This window comes from Phalacrocorax carbo, chromosome 8 (genome assembly GCF_963921805.1).
Source record: "Phalacrocorax carbo chromosome 8, bPhaCar2.1, whole genome shotgun sequence".
NCBI lineage: Eukaryota > Metazoa > Chordata > Aves > Suliformes > Phalacrocoracidae > Phalacrocorax > Phalacrocorax carbo.
The window spans coordinates 25,596,776-25,620,733 of record NC_087520.1 but is presented as its reverse complement, the minus strand read 5'-3'; the positions used below and the strand labels follow the sequence as shown (position 1 = coordinate 25,620,733).

Genomic DNA, 23,958 nt, shown 5'->3' with positions numbered 1-23,958 from the left:
GAGCCTCCGGCATCTTCCCTTGGCTGAGCTGGAACCGAAGAAGGGGATTTCACACTCTGCTCCTCCACCTTTTCTGTTCTGAGATAACTTTCCTGCTCCTCTCTATAATCGGAGAGAAGCCTGGAGAAATGCATTAACAACAGCAAGTCAGAGGCCATCAGCCTTTCCTTAGGGAGTCAGGGAGGTGTTGGGAAAGAGAGGGAGAGATGCTGGGTGGTAGCTTCATGGTAGTTTTGGTTGGAAGGGACCTCTGCAGGGCTCTTAGTCCCTAGTAGTGGGACCATCACCAGCACTGGACCAGGAAATCCCTGGCTTTGCCATGCCAAGTCCTGAAGACCTCCTGGGATGCTCTCTGGGTAACCCTTTTAAGTGCTGTGCCACACCAGACTTGCTTGTTAAGAGCTAGAGCGAATAATCATGACGGCAATTTTCCAGAAAGACCATTTTTTTCCTGTGGGGAAAAATGCAGATTCACTCAAACTGTTGGGCTGATCTGGATCAATGTAGCTGGAGCTTCTGACCTAAGACCTGGAGGTTATGGGCGGGACCAGCACACACTCGGAGATCTGGCTGCCAAGATGCTCAGCTTGAGTTTGTAATCCCTGGGTTGCTGGGCACTCTGCTGGAACGTCCCTTCTGTCTGGTGTTGCCACCCCACCTTACCCTGCAACAAAGTTTCAAAAATGGCAAGGTGCTTCAAGAAAGACAGGTAGAGAAGGAAAAAAGTGGATAAGTGCTTTGAACCGATGGAAAAGTAGCAGAAAGTCAGTACAAGGACAACTCTGATAAAAGCTCATCCACTGGATAATCTGCAGAGATATGGTGGGGCAAAGAGGCCACTTTCTAGGGATCCTTGTTAGCTCAGGTGCTCATCAAGCTGCTTGCTTGCATTTTAAGGTTGGGTGGGGTTTTTGGAGGAGAAATGTATTTCTCTCTGGAGTACACAGGAGGCACAGCGATTACTCTGGGCAGCCTCCTCCTCTTGCTTGTTGTGCAGCAGTAATGACTCTCTGGGCAAATTCACCTAATTTAGCCCACTGTGGAGACGCTCCCACACCATGGTTGATGCTCTTTAAACTCCCACATACGAGGGAGGACTATCATGCTTTGAGGACTTTTCTTTTTCTTTGAAATAGTTGGATGCAAACCAGCAGGGAAAACTATTTCCATATTGCCAATATGTTTATCTGATCAAGTTATCCCAGTGTATTTAAATGGTGGTGGGTGGTGAGCAATAAACATTCCTTTATGTGGGCAAAATAGTTTATGGCTTGGATGCTAATTTTTAAGAAGATGCTCTAGGTTGAAAACTGAGTTCTCATGTTTGGTTGGTATTTCTATGGAGAAATTAGGTCCCAGGTGGCAAATGGAGGATCTCCAAAGTATATCTTTGCCTTGGAAAGTAATCTCAAAGAGTGCACATCCCCAGCAAGACTGGGGATGCAAGGTTGTGCTGCTCCATGTTACAACTTTATTGGTTGGAAAACAGAGAAAAAGTCCTAACACAAAAAAGACTTGGATTTTCTTGATTTTTTTTTTTTCTATTTTGAAAGAAAGGCTTTTGTTTTGGAAAGAGATTGGATAGAAGCTGCTTTACTACGCAGAAAAAAACTGTGTAAGATGGAATTCTTTAACTATTTCTTAATTTAAAGTTTCACTTGAACATTATTATATTCTGTATATTCTGCTTAGTTAGTTGGGTTTTGGCTTCAATAAGTTCTTCAATTAGTGATACTATTAATGTAAGAATGCTTAAAATTAAAAGCTAATTTACAGCCACGTCTTCTGAAAGCTCAAAGATTTTTTTTTCCTTTTTTTTCCTGAAAAAAAATGAGAACAACTTGATGTGATTTTTCTTTTTAGTTTATTGTGGCTTATGGGAACATTGAATATTTGGTAGCTGAAAAAAAATTGGTAACTAATTCTCACCTAAAAGTTTTCGTGTCAAAGAGCTTTGTGATATATGACCGCTCCAAAATAGCCTCTGAAGGGCAGTGCTGGGGCGAAGGGTTAGGGACAGCGAGGGTATTTGTGGGGAGCCACCACCTTCTGTTTCATGAAGCTTGAAACCCAAATCCTGAATATTTGCATCACAAAAAAATCCTAGTGGCATAACCCATGGGGTGGTTCATTACTAAAGCATTAAACTACTGGAGTAGCTTGTAAATTGTTGTGTAGCTGGGTATTGCACATCCCTTGCATTGCATGTTTGGTTGTGCAGTGCCCATGCTGGGCAGCAAAACCCCTTGTAACACAGGTGAGGACGTGGCTGCACGTCAGCGATGATCCTGATGGGCATACTCCTGCAGGATGGAAACATCCTAGGAAATGCCATGGGTCATGCTCAAGTACCCATTGATTTCTACTTACAAATTTTCATCTGAGCATTATAATATTTTTAATTAAGTCAGCTTATGAATTAAGTAATTTTTTAAATTAGGTTTATTCTTAATGCAAGATGGCTTAAAATTAAAAGCAGCTTCTCAGCCAAGTTAACATTCAAGCACAATTAAGTTAAATAATATGACGGCAGGATGTGAGGAAGTAAAAGACCATTTTTGTCAGCAGTAGATCGATTATTACAATGCAAAACCACATGGAATACAACAATATAATTTTTTTTTTCAGTAACGTGCCTGAGCTGCAAACCCATAACCGCTTTAGTAGGTGTTTATAAACACTAACTGGCTTCTGAAAAATATTATTTAAGCACTTCGTGGGTGATGCTGATGTAAAAACTACTCATGTGCATGGGCCTGAGAGTATCAGTTGACTTCCCAGGCTCTGTGTTGACAAGAGTTTTGATGAAAGACTGACCGTGGTCCTCGGGCAGGCATGGGGCTGTGCCACTGTTGGAAATGCACCTTCTGGGTTTCTTCCCCATATGAATTTTCTGTGCCTGTGACTTGCTGTGGCTCCATGTTAGCAATCACATGCTGCTGAAGTGCTGTGGACTATTCGGTCAGGAGTTGGCTCTTTTGGCTAGCATTTAGGATCTGCATATTCAGTGGGTTTGGGCATGAAAACATCAAGTCAGGGAAATTGAGCTCTCAGCACCCCTGGGGGATTTTGTAGGATTCAGTGAAGTAATTCCAGGGTTTGAGGAATGTGATAAATCTCTGAGAGAATTAAGATATAGTATTGTGAAAGCTCATTTTACAGAGAGATGCATGTGCCACCCAGACCTTCAGCTGAAGCTTGTGCCAGCACATTTTGCTGCCAGCAGCTGCTATGTTGTGTGACCTGCACCACGAAGGTGTCTGAGATCAGAGAAGACTTTTTTTAATACCACGACAGACATCAGTTACCCAACAGGGTGTGTGATTTAGTAACATGTTATTTTATAGCATGAGACAGGTCGGGTGGCACCTTTCTGGCAGCCAGCATCTCACAGGATTGAGATGTTCTTCTTTGCCTCCAGTGCCCAGCAGGTCCCACAGCTCAGAAGTGGCAGGGAAGGAGTCCTCGGTACTGTCACTCTGCTCTTGGGGAGAACCCAGGCATGGATGGCACTGTGAATTTGGGTATTTCGTCCCCAGATATCACCAGCACACACGTGTTTCTGCTTAACTGTAGTGCACCTGGCTAATGCACCTAGGGGATGAAATTAATCTAGTGAGAGGCCAACAGGACCCTGATCTGCAGGAACTTGCATCTTAGCATGCAGAGCCTAAATAGAAAAAATCTCCTGTATTAGTCTCTCTGCTAAATCAAAAGCTCTCTTGATAATGCTATTTGAGTGGGAAATGCAGCCTGTGCCCTGTCCCACTGCCATGCACAGCCCAGCAAGGCTGCTCCGCTCACATGGAGTCTAAGCCTGCTGCAGGACATGGCAAAAGATGAGATTTTTCTGGGTACTTCAGCTTGCTGCAAAAGCACAGCGCTTTGTGTAGTGAGTCCTCAATGACAGGGATCAAGTGTGGCCTTAGTAGTGAAGAGCAATCCCAGATTAATGCTTTCCCACCACGCAGCATCCCTTCAGAGGGATATCTCATCCCAAAAGAGGGCCAGCAGCAAGTGAAAGCTTAGGTCATGGAGATAGGGAAGAGCCCAGGTCCTGCAGGCTGGGAGCAGACCTATTGGTCAAGGCATGGGCAAACGGTCAGGAAGACTTCAGGGTCTGGGGCAGGGCTGTGGGAGGAAGCTGCTAATGGAAGTCGTATTGAAAACACCTCTTACCCTAATCCACTTATGTTGACAGGTCAGACAGTGCAGGGATGAGTTTAGTTAAAGAAATACTTACCAGGACATAAATAGATTGATAAAACATAATTCTATTAAGAGATCATTCCAGTGTTGAATGGCACTAATAATTGTGTGGGAATCTGAGGCACAAAGAGATTAGCAGCAATCTTTATTTCCTGAGCAGGTTGTCTGTTGAGATGTCGTTACATAAACTATAAATGTTCATGTATTAAGAAGTAATTGTGCAATTTTGTCCAGAGGGAGTCCCGGGCAGGAACTGTGCACAGCCCCATGGATGCTTCACAGGGGCAGAATCAGGAGAATTGATCCACCTGGAAAAGTAAATTTTGCAAATTTTTATTCTGAGCAAATGGGAACAAGCACATTCCTGTGCTGCATCAGGTCCCTTGCCAGGATGGATATTTGGGAGGAGGGCAGAGGAGTTGCTGTGCCAGGTCCCACATAGGCACAGGTCCCTATTTTCCCCTCAGAGAATATCCAAAATAACATGTGAACCCATCCCAACTGCACAGATGCCAAAGATGCAGAGGTGTGTGGATGCCCTGAATGGCTCCAACCATTGCCTTCTCCTTATGCTGTCCCCGCTGGTGGCTGCGGGGATGCTGAGGGGATGGGTGACGTTGCAGGTGGGTATCTGGGGTTAAGGCTGCAGAAATCCTAACTGTAGCCTTCGTCTGTCCTTTACATTAAAATTATCTTTCTCTCTCTTTTTTTCCTGCTTCCTCTACTGCCTCATCACGCCCCTCTTCCAGCAATGTGGACACTAAGGAGCTGTGCGGTGAGTGCGGTCTCTCTCTTCAGGCAAAAGCAATTGATATGTGCATGTGTGCTTTTGAAGGATGCATGAAACCTTTACAAAGCTGGCAGTGCCATGATGGCTGTGGAGCTGGGGTGCCTCAGCACTTCTGCTACTTCGCCCCTTATTCCACAGGAAAATTGGCAAAACTTTTCTTCATTTTCTTGCAACACAAACTGGGTCAGAGCTGAGCGGAGCACCTGGCTCCCATTCAATAACAAGATGGAGTTTAATTTCTGACAATGGCTTCCAGCTCCACTCTGAAGTTCAATAAACCAGTATCCCTCTGCAATACTCATAATATGTTTCTCCTTAAGCAAACCTTCGTGTTTCCCAGCAGGCTTCCTAAGGTGTACATCACCTCTGCTGCACCTCCCACAGCTTACAGAAATTAAAGTCTGAAAAGAAAATCTCTGGTAGTTTCATCCCACACCTTGACCAAAAGGGGAATATTTCCTGCTGGGATTTCTGACGGGCTTTGCCTCAATGGGAGGTGCCTCGTGCATGGGGCTCCTGCTGCTCACTCAGGTGTATTTTTCCATGGACACTTGGTATTGGGAAAAGTTTCCTGTGCCCCAGCTTTTTGGGAGGGGGTGGGGAGACAGAGGTGTGTGGCCTTGCAGAGGGCTCATCTGTTTTTTCTCCTCCCTTACCATGCTAGGATGCAGAACGTATAAAGCCACCTCGGCAGGTCTTCATCAATTTGCCACTAAGTGCAGCCTTCAGCGTCCTGGCTGGGAGCAGGTTGCACAGCCAGAAAGGTGCTTGCCGGGGCACCTGTGCCAGGACCAGGCATTACTCCCGATACTTTTAAGACCCCTCTGTCCATTGCAGCCTGCAGGTCTGCCTGCTCTAGGACATTGCCTAGGGTTTCTCTCCTCCCAGTGTACTTAACCCCTGCCCACACCCTGCCTTTCTCACTGCAGCACCCCACAGGATTTTGAGCATTCAAACCTGAAGCAAAAGCAGCAGCCTTTCAGCTGGTTATCCCACTTCTTGTTGCTTTGATATGCAAGAAATGAAGCCTTTCATAAAATCCTTCTAGTTTGCTGACGATATGATGGGCCTGTTCCCATCACTCCTTCCTCATTGTGTTAGGTGTCCTTGCCAGCTGACCCAAAAACGAAAACCCCACAGTTTGTACCATCAACTTTTCCAGGAAATACAGGGGTAGTAACATTGTTATTTGGCCTCACCCTGCTTTCTCCATCAGTCTGATAAAATCAGAAAATCACATGACTGCCACCCAGTGTCACCCATGCTGTCACCTCTCCCGGGGGTGAAGCTGCCAGGAGAGGAGGGAGATAAACCCATCATCTCCTGTGGGAAGCCAGAGGAAGGATCAATCAGTGCAAGATCCCTCATCTGCTGAATACCTGCCCTTGCCTGCAATTTCTTATTTGCTTGCTGCTCTTCTATTAGTTTAAAGGTAAAACCTCATTTTGGCAAAATGGAAGCTGTGGTCTCGCTCTTGAAATGGGTTGTGTGTTGTAAAACATTGCGAGCATCTTAAAAAGGATTTCTTGAGCCCTGCAGCTTATATGAGAAATTTGATATGGCTTAAACTGTATGAGGTAGCATCTTAGAAAGTTCTGGGAAATTTTTTTCCTGCCAATGAATGCAACAATCACAGCACCTAGACTGACTTGAACATGGTTGTGTAGCCCCTTACCCCCAGAGGAGCTCCCCATCATAGCTGGGAGCGCTTAATACACCCAGAAAATGTGAGTACAGCTACCAAATTGTACCTGCCATCTCTCAGTTTAAATGAAACATGGGCGTTGCATCCAACAGTACAAGCTGTCCGGCGAACTGAGGTGTACTCTACAAGCACATTGACTCATTGCAGACTACCAGGGTGGTGGGTGATGGCTTTGCTGCGGAGAGTTGGGTGGGGGGCACCCACCACCTCCCACACTAGCCCCAGGTTGCAGTGATACTCATCTGAGCATTGATTCCATTGCTTTCTACAGATGTGTGGGAGCCATGAGCAGGAACCATGTAGGCTAGGAAGAGCTCATCTCAGATGCTGACGTGAATAAATAAGGCTAAAACAGTAGAACTGAATGCTTTGGTTAAGTCAATGTTGTTCTTCTCCCAGGTGCTCCTTGGTCAGTCTTAAGGACAGTGCTCTGCCCACAGCAGCTCACTGCTCCTGAAATGTATGTGCCCAGCTTTTCATTTCAGGACTTAAAAAAAATCTTTACCTTTAAGATCTGCTCAGTTTTTCTTTCCCAAGTAAAGTAATAAGAATGACACAAATAAACACGCTGCAGTGAGAACAAGCTGTTTGGCTTATCATGGAACAGCAAACAGCTGATGTCAGTCATGCTGTGACATTCCAGTTTCTGCCAAAATCTTCTTCCCCTTGGATATGTTCTCAGGCTGTAAATAGCAATAGACACTTCTAATTAAGCCAAAAGAACCTAATTAATGGGATTGTTTCCTGGAATTTATGTCTTGTTGCATTCCACAGAGATGTCACCTCAGTATGAAGCTTTGTGTCTTAGTGTTCAGGAAAACGGCGCCAGTGGCTTTTAAGGAACAGCTTTTAGCTGTAGTCTGTGTCACCCAGGAACCTGGTAACTTCACATCTACACTGCAAACTCACTGCACACCTCACTGCTGTGCTTTACTTCTCACTGTTTCCATTGTGAACAGTGAATTTCAGGACTCTCTAGCTCATGCACAAAACTGCACCAGGGCTCATATCTGTCATGGAGCCATTGGCTGTGTGGGAACATGCCAATTTTGGCTGTATTTTGCATCAGTAAAGAGCAGCTGGGATTGTGTCTGGCCACTGCTGGAGCTGTGGTGCAGCCTGGCACAGATCACCCCTCCTGCAGGAGGGATGAGGATGGCACGAAGGAAGTGTGGACTCCCACTCTGTGGAGAACATGTGCTTTTGGGCCCAGCTTTCAGCTCCATTCTCTTCCTTTCAAGGCGTATTTTGCTCTCAGAAGCCTGTGCAACCTGTGATTGTGGGGTGAGGGGCAAATGTGGTGAAATGTAAAGAAATATGTAAGATCAGTCTCAGCTCATACAAGTTGGGGTGAACCTGCATGTATTTGGATGCTTGACTGTCAAGTAAAGACTGTCAAGGGAATGGAAAGGGGATTTCTTTTGAGACTTCTCCTTCTGTGTTGGTAATAGGAGGGAAAGAGCCAAGATACAGTCAAATGCAGAAGTGGGCATGGAAATAAAGCATCTGCTAAGCTATTTTCCATGAGAGCTACTGTGCCTTACATCTCTTTTTTTACAGCGGTCCCAAACTTAATGGGAATTTCACCACTTCCCATCTCTGCAGGACAAGCTGTGACTTTGGCTCAGGATATAGAATATAAAAGTATACTTGAAACCACTCTCCTAGGTTTTCCTTTCCACCAGTAAATAGACCTTGCTGTGTCACGTAGCCTTGAAGCATTAAGTTATATCAACAGTTCCCATCATGTCCCTCTCGGTTTTCCCAGACTATTTTGCTGACCACATGGGAGACTACGAAGATGTCTTGGCCTCCCTGGAGACACTGAACCTCTCCATCCTGAAGGCAATGGACTACACCAAACGGGTGAGTCCTCCTTATTGCACTGTGTGCTCCATGGGCTTGGAGCAAATGGTGCAAATGTTATGTTAACAGACCATCTAACTCTGAAGGTCTTCATCCTATTCAGCAGTGTTGTCTCCTCACGCTATTGCATTTGTGCAGTAAGTGGATCATCACAGCAACATGACAACAGTGGATTTTTTTGGGGTGGGTGTGGGTGTGTGGGGGTGTGTGTGTGTGTTAACAGCAGAGAAATCTTGAAAATCTTGGTGAGATTGTGAATGAAGGTGCCAATGTCATGTGCAGTAGATGGTGGCATGGAGGCTTTGTGGCAGAGCATCTTCTCAGCACCCTTCCCAAGTCTGACAGGTGGTCTTGGCTTTGCCATGGCTCATGCTCTGTGTTGCCTGAAGCATGAAGGTACTCCAATTGTCTTTAGACAACACAGCCCATGGGTCTCTTGGGTGGGATGTTGAATGCATGAGTTCTTGTTAGTGACATTGGGAATGCTTTTGGAAACCTCATAATATAGAGCTGCCATTAAATACAGATTCCATGTTGGAAGGCATCCTGAATTCCAGAAATGCTCATGTGCGCAGCTGCTGTGTTAGAGACTAGAGGGCTGTGTGTTTGAAGGACTACAGGGGAATCATGCAGGCACCAAACCTAAGACATAATGTCCCATTTTATATGTGCAGAGTACCCCCAGCTTCTTAAAAAATCTACCATGTACCTTAATTATACTGTTAGTAATGGACTACTAGACAGTGGCATTGATCAAGACACGTATGGAAGTTTATGTATGAATACCTAGAAAATCTGAGCTGATGTACCAGATAAAGCATTAATTTCGTGTCTTACCAGGAGAGAAATGTTTATAGACCTCTTGTTCCTTTGAGAACATTTTCCTGTCCTTTCCATGGCACTTAAAGTAGCTGGGCTTTATCAGTGATATTTATTACCTCAGAACAATCAGTCCTTCTCCCTCTTCTACCTTCAACCATATTTGCATCATTCTTTTGTTCCACAATGAGAGAAAAGTAGTCTTTCTCTTCACTGGGGAGCAGTAATATGGTGCACTGAGGACGAAGCCAAGGAGGTTTTGCTTTTTCCAAGCACCTGTAAGGACTTCCCAAGTCAAGTCCAGCCCTCCTCTGAGTAATCCAAATTGAGATCTGCCTTCTGTTTATCTTTGCAGCTAAAGGAGAAACTCAAATTACTCTACATTAAAGATGTGGTAATGATAAGAAGTTTTAGGAGTTAGAATGGGAAACAACAAATTTCTCTCCCCCTGGTTGCTGAGTAAAGAGCCTGATTTCCTTGCTTGATCAAAATCCATCCTTTTTAATGTCTGTGAGGAGGGCAGCATAGAAAGTGAAGCTACATATTTCATATGTTGGTGTCTTGCCATAACAAACTAAGGGCAAAGTCTTTGGCCAAGCACTGATCTATCTGAAGTGTGTGTGAATTTTTTATCAACTTTATGAGAGGGTAAAAAAAATCAGGACAACTATAGTAGTTCATTTTTTCTAATTAGGTTGCTGAGTCTGTTCATGCCTCATTATTATCCAATTTTCTGGCAGTCAGATTTGCCAGCTATGTATTTTAAATACATGTTAACGTGCTAATAGATATCTTGGTAATTCATTCCATCTTGCTATTTGTGGTGCCTTCCACCATTACTTTTTGAATGTGAGGTTAATATCTATGACTAATTCCTCCAAGTATTTTGCAAGAGGAAGATGGCTTATCCCCCGTTTGTAAATTAGGCACCTGACCATAAGGCTATTACCTTGCATAAGAAATCTGCAGCAGAAGCAGGATGGTTCTTCATAATCCCAATTCACTGCCTTCATCAGAAGAGCATCTTTCTCTCTCCTTGATTCAGCAACTTGTGGCAGGATTTGCCTGCCTTAATTGCAATCAGTAAAGGTTATTTACCTAAACTTGAGCTGGTCAGCTTCATCACGGTTGTGTGGAGGGAACTGGGGAGAACCAGAGTACTGGAGGCATCTTCTTCCTGTGACACTGAAGCACTCTTCATCTCATAAGCAGACACTTCCCTTCTAGATGGCTAAAGCCAGAAGAGGGAGTGCTGCCCCAGCATCCCCTCATCACCCCCATTTTATCAGCCCATGGGGTGTGTTGCTCTTTGCTGCCTGGCAGACTTTTGGCAAGTGAGCAAATGGAGCAAGACTCCTTCACAGAGAGGAGCTGGCAAAGAAGTATTTTATGAAAAACTTTGCTGCTTGCTGTGATTTTGTGAGCAAAGTGGTATAAAACTCATCAATGAATTATTCAAACGCAGGTGCTTTGTTCAAGTAAAGAACTGAAGAAAAAAAAAAACAAAACAAAACACCAAAAATTAAGCTGTTTAGGTGGTAGAGACACTCGTCTCCAGTGTTCAAATAGGACAGACTTCCAGGCAGCATCAGAAGCTTTTACTGAGTGCAAATCATTAGTGCTTTTTTTTTTTTTAGGTGTGAGATTTTTTCACTATATGTTTTCCCTAAAAAAGTATTTGTTTACTAGACTTTCTGGGTTTAGTGTCAGGATTGCTAAAATAGAGTGTCAGAAGAAGGCTGCTTACAATCTGAACCAATAAAAAAATCTGCCTGAGGTCTTCTCACAAGTTTGCAGCCCATGTGTGTTCCCATACCCCTGCTAAAGGAGAAGCCACAGCCCGAGCATTCACACAGCATTCTGGAAGTTGCATACACACCACCCGAGACTTTAACTGCCAGGACCTTCACAGCAGCAGCTCCATTGAGCTGACAAGTGTCCCTTTTTGACTCCTCACTCACACTCATGCACTCTTGGGTGCTTTCTGTCTCCTCAGGCTTGACCCTAGGCTTCCCTGAAGCAGAGTCTCCAATACAACATACACCAGATGAATTTATTGAGTGGTTCAGCAGTAAAGACAGCTTGAGCTGGGTGCCTCTGGAAAACAAAATAATCCCTGGGCAATTACACCTTACAATCTAAGTTCCCCTCCCCAAATACAATGGTTCAGTCCAACAGCAATATTTGGGTCTGGGGTCTTTCTGCTTATGGTTGTGACTACCTTCCCTTTCTGGTTTGCACCAGTGTTGGGGCCTTCCTTCATGTAGCTGAGTAAAAGTTCAGTATATGGTCAGCATATCTAGGTGAAAGTTCACAGCTTGCTCCCACTAGTCTGATGGGTCCCCTCCCATCTCCTCCATGTGGGATGCCGTAACCAAGGGCCCCATGCTGATGTCAAGATGTTTAGGAGATACGTGCAAATAAATACATTTTTAGAAACACTGGATCTGGGAAAAGATTGCCAGGGCAGCAGGTTTTGGTAGGAGCCAAGTGTGGGTTTGTGCCCCGATGCTCAAGCCTGATGCTGTCTCTACAGCTTTTCCCTGAGGCTGGATCCTGCAAAGGGCCTGGTGCTGATGCTGAGCACTGCGACTTGTGAGCAAACGGCTTTGCTTGTGAGATCCTCCTGCTTCTCTGTATTACAATGAGCATTTAATCAGTGGGAGAAAACTATTGATCATTTGAAAGTGTTCCTTATTCACTCCCTCTCCCCTCGGTTAAAAGAAGTATTCAGTACAAAAGATAAATGAAGCCTAGCCTTCTTCTGTGTTGGCTTTTCGACGAGAGGTGCCTGCTGACGAGAGGGGCTGGATAGCCGTGGTATTTTAATTGCTGTTTATATTTCTCACCTTAAAAGACAACTGATTATTTCTTGCTCATAAAAAGAGAAAGCAGCAATTATCTTGTGCTGGAGGAGCTCATAAAGTATCAGTAGTAATTAGATTCAGTAGTGGAAGGTCTCATGCAGCAAAACAAAATCTGTCATTGTAATAATTTTCTAATATAGTGATGTCCATGCTGTGTTGAAATGACTGCCAATGACAATGGGAAACACAAAGTTAAACTGGAGAGAAAGGAAATGAACTTTCAGGATCTAAAAAAAGCTGGCAGCAGGAGATGTTCTTATATAATTGTCATTTACTATTTTATAGTGCAGTTGGCAAATATCAAAACCGATGTGACTGGGAAGGACATGGTTTGTGTGTCTGGTGTCAAAGGGGGTGTGGGGTACGGTGGGAGCTGGGGGACTGGAGCCAGGTAAATGCTGTCCCTCAATTCAGTTACTGACCGCCCTGCCTTGGACTGCCCACTGTGGGACAGTGCCCACCTGATGCCTCCACCATCCCTGCCACCCTTGAGGCTTGCAGGGGACAGGGGAGTGGGGGACAGTGCCTGGGGAGCCAGAGGGACGGCGCTGTGGTGGCGGTTACCGGTGAACAACACCCTCACCCAGACACCCCGGGAAATGTGCTTTAGCTTGGTAAAAAAAGCACATTTTGGTTTTTTTTGAACCTGAGATGTTCAATTAGCCTCATTCCTGTCAGGTATGGCCTCCACCGCTTGCCACACTGGGGTTGCTTCTGCTCCTTGCTTTTGCCAAATAAGCATTTTGCAGCACTGAGCATGGAAACATTAGCAAGGCTGACCTTTAGCAGCAAGGCAAACTTTAAAAGCAAGCTGCAAAGAAGTCCCAAAAATGCTGAGTGAAGAACATACTCAAGGACGAAGCAGCTCTGATTTAAGGTCAAATCGTTCCTTCCTGGAGATGTCCCTGCTGGTCACCAGACAGGTCCAAGAAGTGCTGGTGACTCTCTTTGGTGTATGTCCTGTCCAAGCTGGAAGGGGAGTGCTTGGAAAGCAAAATTGCCCAAAATTGGAGCTGAAATTGCAACATCCCCCCATGGAAGTACTGGAATGAAATGGAACTGATCTCTCTGGTGGTCATGAACATGGTGCAGGGTAAGGCTGTGCTGCTCTGCTTCAGCGAGGGCCAGGAATAGAGTGAACAGAGCATGGAAGGGGGGTGCTGACAAATTGAGGGGGAGGAGGCGTTCAGAGACTGGCTTTAAAGAAGAGTAATAGGCAGCAGGAGGGATTTATAGAGAAGGCCTGAGGACCTGTGTGTGGCCCTGGACCACCCTTTGCTTGATGTTCAGCATCACCTTTAGTCCCAGAGGAGAGCAAAAGGAGATGTGAAAGATGGCGTTTTACTCCCTGCTTGCTTGCTGCCAGCTCCACTGCCAGTCTTATAACTTGCCAAAATCCTTTTTATCTCATTTAATGGACCTGGAGTGGAAATATGACCAAGTGGTGACACATCACACACCCCCTGAGAGCCTTCTTGTGTCAGGGTGCCAAATACCACACGTGTGTCTTATGGACAGCTACTGTACCCAAACCAGCTGCAAACACATTTTCCCCCAAGAATTGTTATTTAAATGAGAGAATATGTAAATCATAAAGGGAAAATTGACTGTACTGACCTTCAATACCAGCTGCTGATGCTCCAGCAGCACTAGGGAGCTCAGAGGTATATACACATGGGTGAATAGGTTTGCATACCTTATTTGTGAGTTAAATTGTTCCTGCTGCAATTCACCCTTCCTGTGTCTGCCTTATGATATTTTGTTGCAGTGAACAAGAGACGCCGGGCTCCTGGGACTCGGTGGGAGCTGCTGGAGCAGACCTGTTCTCCCTGCTGCTGGTGCTGGCATGGCCATGGGTCTCCCCCAGCTTTCAGCCACCAGCAGCACACTGCAAAGGACAGCTTGTCTGAGCAGCTCAGTTACAGCCCCAGAACAAGCACCATCTGCCACCAGTCTTGGATGCTAAAAATGATGGATGGGGTTTTTCTGTTTTATAGCACAGTCCAGAACAGCAATATAGAGTGCATTTATTTGCATTCTTACCTGCCAAATATGATATTGCTCTTTTTTGAATGATGACACCTCGAGATAAAATAGTCAGTAGAAATAATCCTTAAAAATAATCTTTGCCTCCCACCCTCCAGCTAATCCTTCATCTCATCCTTTCATTTTACTCGAGCAGGTTTTCTCCTGCTCTGCTGAACAAACTTGGTGTTCACACCAAGGCTGTCTGAGGCTCCTGGAGCAGTGTTCTGCTGCAGCAGGAGGCTGGCCCGTGGCCAGGTGTAACAGCAACACGGCGGTAGCAGCTCTGGGTAGTGCCCAGCCCAAACAGCATGAGCTGCTCCAGGCTTCCCATAGACATCGTGATCTGGCCCTGATACAGCTCACACCAAGCCATGGTGGTTATGTGAGCATCAGCTGAAGTCTCCTGGTCTGGGCTTGAAGCCCGTGGGGTACCACTGAAGCACAGTGCATCTGTTGCATCATCTTTCCTTCTAGGCGAATTCGTACCCTACCGCACATCAGGCTCTCCTTTGGCGAAGAGCTTCTCTGGCTTCCTTTCTGCCAAACGTGGAAACAGCTTATCTCCTGGTACTTTGTACGTGGCTGAACCCCAGGAGATCCTGTGCACCTTGTCATCATCTTCCCCCTTGGAAGCATTTGGCTCTTCTTTAGGGGTCAGGATGTTTGCTCAAATGGTCAGCTTGCCTTTTCTGGGGGGCTCAGAACATCGTCTGTCCTCACCTTTGCAACACAGAGATCTGCCCTGACAGGGAAGGAGTAGTTTTAGGGATTATTAGCTGCTTTTATGCCCCTTTTTTGGATGGGTAATTTTATGACGAAATGCCAGCCTTGAAATACTCCTGTAATGCAGTTAAAGATGTATTCATGCTGAATGGTTTTGGCTGAAAAAGGAAGGAGTGGTGATGCGGTGGTGAATTAGTAAAGGCTGAGTCATCTTTCCGTGTATTTTGAATGACACATTTCTGAACAAATTCAGTATCAGTTTCTATAGTAAAAATAATGATGTGGATTTCTGGAAAAGTTATAGAACTTTATAGTTCAAGAATAATCTAAAAGGAAACAAGGCATATTTGTTTAGCTTCTCAGAAAGTATTTCTGCAACTCTTCTCTGACATTAACTTAAGAAAATATTGCACCTCACATTAAAGCAAAAAGTGCTACTCCAGTTCTGCAAGAACTGAATTCTCCCCAACTTTTCTGTTCAGATGCAGACCAGAAAGCCGATTCTCTGTACGATGCCATCTGGAGCGATTTCCTTGCCAGCCCCACAGGGCTGTGTGTGAGATCCAGCCGGGCTGCCAGACTGCCAGGGGAGAACAGCAGGGCTGGCAGGGAGATGAATCTTAAGAAGGTCTCTCTCAGAGCTTATTTTTAGACAAAGGTGTTTATTCAATGCTCTTCTGCTTGTCTGTCACTGCAAAATTCATGTCCCTCCTCTGACTCTGAGAAGGAAGAGCATCTTCTCTGGAGGTCCTGCTCATGCTGCACTGGTTCCAGTTCTCATGGACCTCCTGTAGGACATGGGTTTCCTCCTCCTCCCTCCTATTTTAAGGCTATTGCTCCTGGGACTAGATAAATTGGATGGTGAAGGGAATATATCCACCAGACATCAGTGCTGTGGTCTTGCCAAACAGCCCAAGATCAGCACTGAAGGAGCCACCAAAAGGAAAGGCAGGGACCAAGTCAACGCATAGCCAGCTGGCACAACCAGGCTGAGACTTCAGCAGCTTGACCATCCCACACCGTTACGTCTGCAGGGTCTTTTGAGTAGGTCCTGTTTAGAAAACAAAATCTGTACTTTCCTTGGAAATCTGAAATAAAATATGTATTAATTTACTGTCTTGTGGATACTAAAAACAGCTAATTAGCAACTTGTGTGAAGGGAAAGGCTAATTATAGCCAGGGTGTTCAGAAGTAGGAGGCCATATTTTGTTTCCAAGTTTGTTCTTTGCCTGCTAAGTGGACAGGGTGCAAAAGTACCATATGACTCTTGATCCATAGGTGACCTCAGGGCATGTGCTGTATAGCACACACATAGGCCAACAGTTACATGCCCTTCACATCCACATGGCCACAGTGAGAATGATGGAATTATATTGCAGCAAGGGGATTTTCAAATGAGAAGAGGGAAGTTCTGTGATCAATTGCTTGGGAAGGGTCCATGGCAGGAGACCTCCAGGACCAAACAAGGCAAACATGAGCTGAGATTTATAAAAGGAGAATTTTATAGTAAAAGACATCTAAAACCCATGTGATGCCATCCGCTTTTTTTTTATCTGAACAGGTGTCTCTTTTTTTTAGAGCCCTTTCAGGAAGGCTGAGGATCTTTCATATGTTAATGCTTTCATTTATCAGCTATTTAAGTGGCTGTTCTCTTCAGGTTTCTTCTGCTGATTATGTGCCAGGCAATCAGTTTTGTGTCTCTGCTTTTGAAGGCATTTAAGAGTCGGGGAGAGGGAAAGGAGCAAGAGGCAGGTCTGAGTGTTATTCTAATTATAAGAAAATATCTCTTGGAAGAAAACAGGCAATTATGAGCAACGAATTTTAATCAGCCACTCAGAGGATACAGAGCGATACATGTCTGGTTTTTAAAGGGGTGAGTGGGTGGAAGGTAACTTCTCTGTCATCCTGGGATGAGGTTTGACAGGGGTGTTTCATGGCATGGCAATGGGTTTGTCATTGGGTTGGGTTGTTTTTTTTTTAACTGGAGGAAGAGTGTGGGTGAAACAAAATTGGCTTTGGTTTCTGTTTGAAAAGCCTCCTCAATTCAGTGCCATCACCCTATGAGCGTGTTTTGGTGGTGGTTGAAGTTAATAAAAATTAAAGAAGCCATCAGTGTCCCCAGGCTTAGTAAATGTCAGCCAGTTTGGCCAATCTTGCTGAAATCCAGTGCTGGAAAACCTCGTTGGTCAGGCTGTAACCCTGCAAGGCAAAGGGAAGGTACAGGGCCCGTCACAGGGGGAGTCTGAGTTCGTGGGTGGCACAGAATCATTTATATTTTACATCCTGTAGTCTTAACGAGCTAAATAGTGACCTTTAGAATGCCAGCAAAGATGCTTTGAGGTCCTCAACAATATCAAAAATCATCTTCCCCGGTCATTTGATACCCACAGGAACACGGCCATGAGAGCCATTTTAGGCATCAGTTTGCAATGCCTGGTGAGGGATGATGCCGGTGTTGGCAAGTACGAGCACTTGAGGGCACCAAAATCCCAGCTGTGATTTGCACAGGTAACACATCCAAAGTGCATTTCATTAATGTGGGCCAGAATTTGAGCAGATCTGGGGCAGGTGCATATTGAAATGGAAAGCTGGAATAGCTGTGGTGGGTCTTTGAGCAGCGTGTGCCCTGTGTGTGCACCCACTGTCTGTGGGAAGGTGCACCTAAAAAGCCTGTGATGTGAAGAGAGGGATGGGATTAGGGGCTTAGACCTCAGCTGACTGACCAGCACTGGGGAATATTTCCACAATTACCAGTGGCTAAAGCAAGTTGTCCTTTTCCCACTCCTTCCTTCCCTCTTTTTTTCAATGCCTCTGGCTTGTCCCCCCATTTATCAAACAGTGACACTTTCTGAGGCTCTTCTGAGAGCCATCCCCTGCAGAAATCTTGAAGCCCTCCTTTCAATTAGGCTTTTATGTTTGCCCCTCACTGCAGATGCCACCTGTTTGCAGCAGCAGATATCAAGGCCAGATGGCATGGGATGTAGAAAAGGGAAAGATGCTTTTTTTCATTCCTCTGCCTCTTTGGTGGCCACCATGCTCTTTCCTCAACCAAGGCTTGCCAGCAAAACACTCTGCAGCACGGTAGTATCTGTCATGCCAAAGTCTTTCTTGCCTTGAACTAATAGACTAGCTGAATGGAAAAGAGCAGGCTTGGAGATGTGCCCCTCCAAGAGCTTCTGGCACAAAGTGGTTTCATTGAGCAGCAATTATTATATTATCTCCACAAATGTTTTAACTTCTCAAGAAAAGCAAGGAGGAAATGACTCTTCAGGGTGGAATTAATAAGATCAAACCTCCTTAAATCTCCATAGGACAGACTGACAAATGTTTTAATAAGACAATGGAAAGGATTCCTTTGGAGCTGGTCTTCTTAATGACTTGTTTTTGCAGTGCCAAATAAGACATTTGCTAGAGGATAACCCCAGAGACTGCTGAAAAGCCTTTGAGCCCATGTGTTTCAGACCCAGCTCCTGAGAGCAAATGTCACAGCTGGGTTGGCAAATGGCCAGAGTTAGTTAAGTGGGGGCGGGGGGGAACCCACCTTCATTTTATTTTCAGAGCTATTGGAATTACTGGCCTGGCAAAAAGCATTAGATCTTCACAGACACCCCAGTATTCCTCTGCACCAGCAGGCATAGCTTTGTACCCAGTATCCATCCATCCAACAAATCTTGATGTAGGGTGTTAAACTGATTTAAATGAATGTGGGAATCACCTGTATGATTTTTCCTAAAACTGAACCAAGATTATAGGCTGTAGTTCGGTAATGAAATCCCAACATTTAACTATGCATACTCTTGCAGCCTTGTATTGTAGCACCTGGAGCCAGTCTGAGTGATCAGACATCACTTGGCATAGCCTGCACCTTCATAAATACGCTTTTTCAAAAGGAGCAATCTGTTCACATAAGGCATGTGAAGGGTTGATCAGGAAATTGTGTGGCAGCAAATTGTCCAAGCAGCCAGGGATCAGGTTAGGAAAGCTAAAGCCTTGTTAAAATTCAACCTGTCCAGGGATGTCAAGGACAACAAGAAAATCTTATATAGGTACATCAGTGATGAAAGAAAGCCTAGGGAAAATGTGGACCGTCTCTGGAGGGAAACAGGAGACCTGGTTACCTGAGATATGGAGAAGGCTGAGGTACTCAACAACTATTTTGCCTCAGACTTCACCAGCAAGTGCTCAAGCCACACCGCCAAGTCACAGAAGGAAAAGGCAGGGACTGGGAGAATGACGAACCATCCACTGTAGAAGATCAGGTTCGAGACCATCTAAGGAACCTGAAGGTGCACAAGTCCATGGGACCTGACAAGATGCATCTGCAGGTCCTGAGGCAACTTGTGAATGAAGTTGCTAAGCCACTATCCATCATATTTGAGAAGTCATGGCAGTCTGGTGAAGTTCCCACTGACTGGAAAAGGGGAAACATAACCCCCATTTTTAAAAAGAGAAAAAAAGGAAGAGCTGGGGAATTACAGGCCAGTCAGTCTTACCCCTGTGCCCGGCAAGATCATGGAGCAGATCGTCCTGGAAACTATGCTAAGGCACATGGAAAATAAGGACATGATGAGGTTTCACTAAGGGCAAATTGTGCCCGACAAATTTGGTGGCCTTCTATGACAGGGTTACAGTGTTGGCAGATAAGGGAAGAGCAACTGATGTCACCTACCTGCACTTGTGCAAAGCATTTGACACTGTCCTGCATGATGACCTTGTCTCTAAATTGGAGAGACATGGATTTGATGGATGGACCACTCGCTAGGTAAGGAATTGGCTGGATGGTCACACTCAAAAGAGTTGCAGTCAACAGCTCGATGTCCAAGTGGAGACCAGTGACGAGTGGCATTCCTCAGGGGTAGGATTTGGGACCGGCGCTGTTTATCATCTTTGTTGGCAACATGGACAGTAGGATTGAGTGCACCCTCAGCAAGCTTGCTAACGCACCAAGCTGTGTGGTGTGGTCGACACACTGGAGGGAAGGGATGCCAATCCAGAGGGACCTTGACAGGCTTGAGAGAGGGCCCGTGCAAACTTCATGAAGTCCGACAAGGCCAAGGGCAAGGTCCTGCACATGGGTCGGGGCAATCCCAAGCACAAATACAGGATGGGTGGAGAAAGGATTGAGAGCAGCCCTGAGAAAAAGGACATCAGGGTGTTGGTTAATGGGAAGTTCAGCATGACCCAGCAATGTGTGCTTGCAGCCCAGAAAGTCAACCAGAGCCCAGAGCCCAGAGGCTGCATCAAAAGAAGCATGGCCAGCAGATCGAGGGAGGTGATTCTGCCCCTCTACTCTGTTCTCATGAGACCCCACCTGGACTACTGCATCGAGCTCTGGGGCCCCAACATAAGAATGACATGGACATGTTGGAGCGAGTCCAGAGGAGGGACACGAAGATGATCAGAGGGCTTGAGAACCTCTCCTACAAAGACAGGCTGACAGAGTTGGGGTTGTTCAGCCTGGAGAAGGCTCCAGGAGTACCTTCCAGCACCTGAAGGGGGCCTACAAGAAAGCTGGAGAGGGACTTTTTACTAGGGCGTGTAGTGCAAGGGGAAATGGCTTTAACCTGAAAATAGGTGCATTTAGATTAGATATAAGGAAAAAATTCTTCCTTTTGAGGGTGGTGAGGCAGTGGAACAGGTTGCCCAGAGAAGCTGTTGGATGCCCCATCGCTAGAAGTGTTCAAGGTGAGGTTGGATGGGGCTTTGAGCATACTGGTCTAGTGAAAGGTGTTCCTGACCATGGCAGGAGGGATTGGAACTAGATGATCTTTAAGGTCCCTTCCAACCCAAACAATTCTATGATTCTGTGATTTGCAGGAGACAGGCTATAGAGTCTTGGAGAACAGCAGAAAAGTGGAGGTAAATAGCAGCATGTTACCCCATTTATTTGATGTATGGATTGAAATGGAAAAGCAGTGGTGCACTTACTGCACCTCTGGAAGGGAAACTGAGTGCGGGATAAACAGCACGGAGCGGGTGTAAAATCAGTTGATGGGCTTGGAGCATCTGTGGGGAATATGGTATGTGGTATGGATCATTATCAGAGAGGAGGACAAGGCAGGGGTGTTGCAGATCTCAATGGAAAGGTAGATTAATGGGGAGTTACTCTGTCTTTGCAGCACAATAGTGCTTGGAGCAGCAGTGGGGGTCTCGGGGCACAGGGACCTGGGTGCAGCCCACAAACCAGTCCCGTGCTAGTGTCCAGGCCCCACCCTTGGCAGGGCAAATCATGTCCCAGAAAACCTGCACTCTTAATCGAAAGAATAATCCAATAAGCTACTCAGCAGAGCTTGCACAGCTCCATGTTTAGTGGTGGCTGCTCCCAGAGGCCTGCAGGTCCATATTAAATCCATGAGGAGGGACGTAGCCCCCAGCCCAGGGGAACAGCGCAGCAATCAAAGCCCAGCACCAGCAATCAGAGCAGGGCTGGATGTGAGACTTAATCAAAGCTTGTCTGTAATTATAGCAGAGCCTGTCTGAGCACCTGATTGATATAGTTATGCCTTCATTACGGCAGGCTGCAGGTTGCAGGCAGGGGCAGCCATGGAGGAGGGGAACTGCAAAAGAAATTGTTTCAGATCCCAAATGCAGTGATATGTCTTTGCCAAGGAGATTTATGGATTTAATACACCCTCCTTAGCCAGAATGTGGATAGTGGAAGATGTATTAAATGATAAAATAAGTGCCTGGGTGAAGGGGTGGATTTGATCCAGTGTGGGGCTTTTTCTGAAGTGTGCAGGCAGAGGAAGATGAAGGGTGAGGTACTTTGATGTTGAATTGTAGAGATTTGTTTAGATGTGACATGTATGTCTGTGTGCATATGTATATGATGCTTGGAAATAATAGGCACATATTTATAGTGTACGTTGCACAGTCTGAGAGAGTTGTGAGTATATTTCTAGGGAGAACAGAGATCGTCCAGCTATCCAGGAATGTTCATGACTGCATTCAAGTTTTTTCCCCAAGCCAATGCTCAGCAAATGTTTTCACATCACTCTCTTGTCTCTATTGCTCTTTAGTTGTCTTATGGTGGTGCCTGTGCCTCCCATGGAGGGAGCCCAGTGCAGTGCTCCACCAGCTGCTGCATCCACAGTCCCAGGCTACCTGTTCATCACTCCCCCTGCCTGCATGGGGCAAGGGAAAATGGGGCAGGACTTGTCAGAAGATGTCCACACTTGGCATGGTGGCACCAGCGTCCCAGTCCAAAATGCCCAGCAGCAACCACCTCCACAGCAGGCATGGAAGTACAGCCAGCCTCAGGAGGCTGCATGGTCTTGTGGCATAGCCCACTGCTTTGCTCCCTGGTAAAATAGGGCAAAATCCTGAAGAGGAGAATGAGGGAGACATCAATCTTCAATTCCCCCTGGTGAGGCAGAGGTGGTCTTGAGGCAGCCTGGATGGGGACAGTGCTCCATCACACTCATTGTCCCATGCTCATTCGTATGGATGAGCGGTGCTGCACCAGCTGCGCTTGGTTTCAGGGTGTTATGAATCTCACTGTTAACAACTAGCAGGTCAGTGGCTTTTTCTAAGCTGGCTGACCTTGTTTTCAAACATTGCCAGACCATAGAAGAAGGTGATAACTCAGAGGCGATCACTCAGTGTTAAGGGTTGTGTTTCTGAGGCTTGGATGATTCCTGGCCATGGAGGTTCCCCCCCGGGCCATCTCCTGCCCAGTCATCTGACACATGTCCCCGTGTCCTGCACTGATGCTGGCTTTCCTCCCTCTGACCTGGTTGTTGGGTAATGGTGGTGTTAGTGGAGCATGATGGGCTGTGCCAGGGAGCACTGGGGCAACGGAGGGGAGCATGGTCCTGCTTGGAGAAAGGCTGAAAAGGTGGCAGGGTCCTGTGTGCACTGTGAACTGCACCCCCCAAACCCAAGGAGCATCCCAGTGCTTGGTCGTCGTGCAGATCTGCTGCAGCCCATGGAGTGCCTTGAGCCAGTCCCATCTCCATTTGACCAGTGTCCTGGGATGGGCTGTGCTGGTGAAAAAGCAATGCCGCATATTGATCCCTGCCCTCCTTACATCTCCCTCCCTGCCACCCAGTGAGGTGCTACAGTGAGGAGCTGCAAAAGATGGTGAATATGGCACACTGCATGGCAGTTTGCTTCAGCATCACCGTCCAGCAGTAATCACCATGTCATGTGCATCCCCCAGAAACACAGCACTGTGATGGGGAGGGGAGCAAGATTCTTGTGTTAGAGAGAAGTCATTAACCACCATGCTAGTTGGATGCTTAAGAAGCCCTCAAGAAACTCATGTTCCCCTACCAAATCAAGGGTGAGAAATCAGCTCTGTGACTAGTTTCCCCAGAAGTGGTTTTCTTCAGCTCATTCTTCTTTTATGATTTAAAATAGGAGATAAAGGCCTTTCATATTCTTGTGGAGCTGCTCTGGTTGCCATGGAAATAACCCTTGTTAATCACTTCACCATAAAACAAGAATAATTTGCTTCCGGGATTTGGGGTAGTCATGTTGTGCCGTTGTGTGTTCAGATTACTGGTGGTGCTGGGACCACACCAGTTTCACCCCTGAGTTTGGTCCTTGCCAGCAGCATGCAGGGAGCCAGTAGCATCTGTCCTGGTCTCCTGCCACCAAAAAGTCATGAGTCCTGGAGGAGTCCTGTGCCAGGAGGTGCCAGCATGCAGGGTAGGGCTGCCTGGCAGGGGTTTGCCTGGGCCACATGCTGACCCAGCAGGCACTGATGGGATGGAAGGATTCTGGGGAAAAAGTGATGCTAGTGAGTTCGAATTTAGAGGAGCCTTTTTCTTCATCACACATTTTTTAGCTCTGATGCTGAGTGGTTAGCTTCAGCCAGACCTGGTGCAGCCAGTGGACTCGCTGGGCTGGTCTTGGTCTGGGGTCAGACCAGTTTGGCTGGTGTTGGACTGGCTGGAGTGGTGTCAGGCCAGTGTTGATTGTGTTGGACTGGTTGTGCTGGTGTTGGT

At 46.1% G+C, this 23,958-nt stretch overlaps 1 protein-coding gene across 6 annotated transcripts in view; it reads left to right on the top strand.

Moving 5' to 3' along the window:
- Positions 1-23,958, top strand: part of NECAB2 (N-terminal EF-hand calcium binding protein 2) — an 86,646-nt gene that overhangs the window by 55,974 nt on the left and 6,714 nt on the right. For 4 of the 6 annotated variants that reach the window (XM_064459312.1, XM_064459313.1, XM_064459311.1 and 1 more), the window contains exons 4-5: positions 4,959-4,984; positions 8,473-8,570. In XM_064459312.1, coding sequence (XP_064315382.1) covers positions 4,959-4,984; positions 8,473-8,570 — 124 coding nt within the window. The remainder of the gene's footprint in view (positions 1-4,958; positions 4,985-8,472; positions 8,571-23,958) is intronic. The other 2 variants (XM_064459315.1, XM_064459316.1) reach the window with 1 other exon arrangement.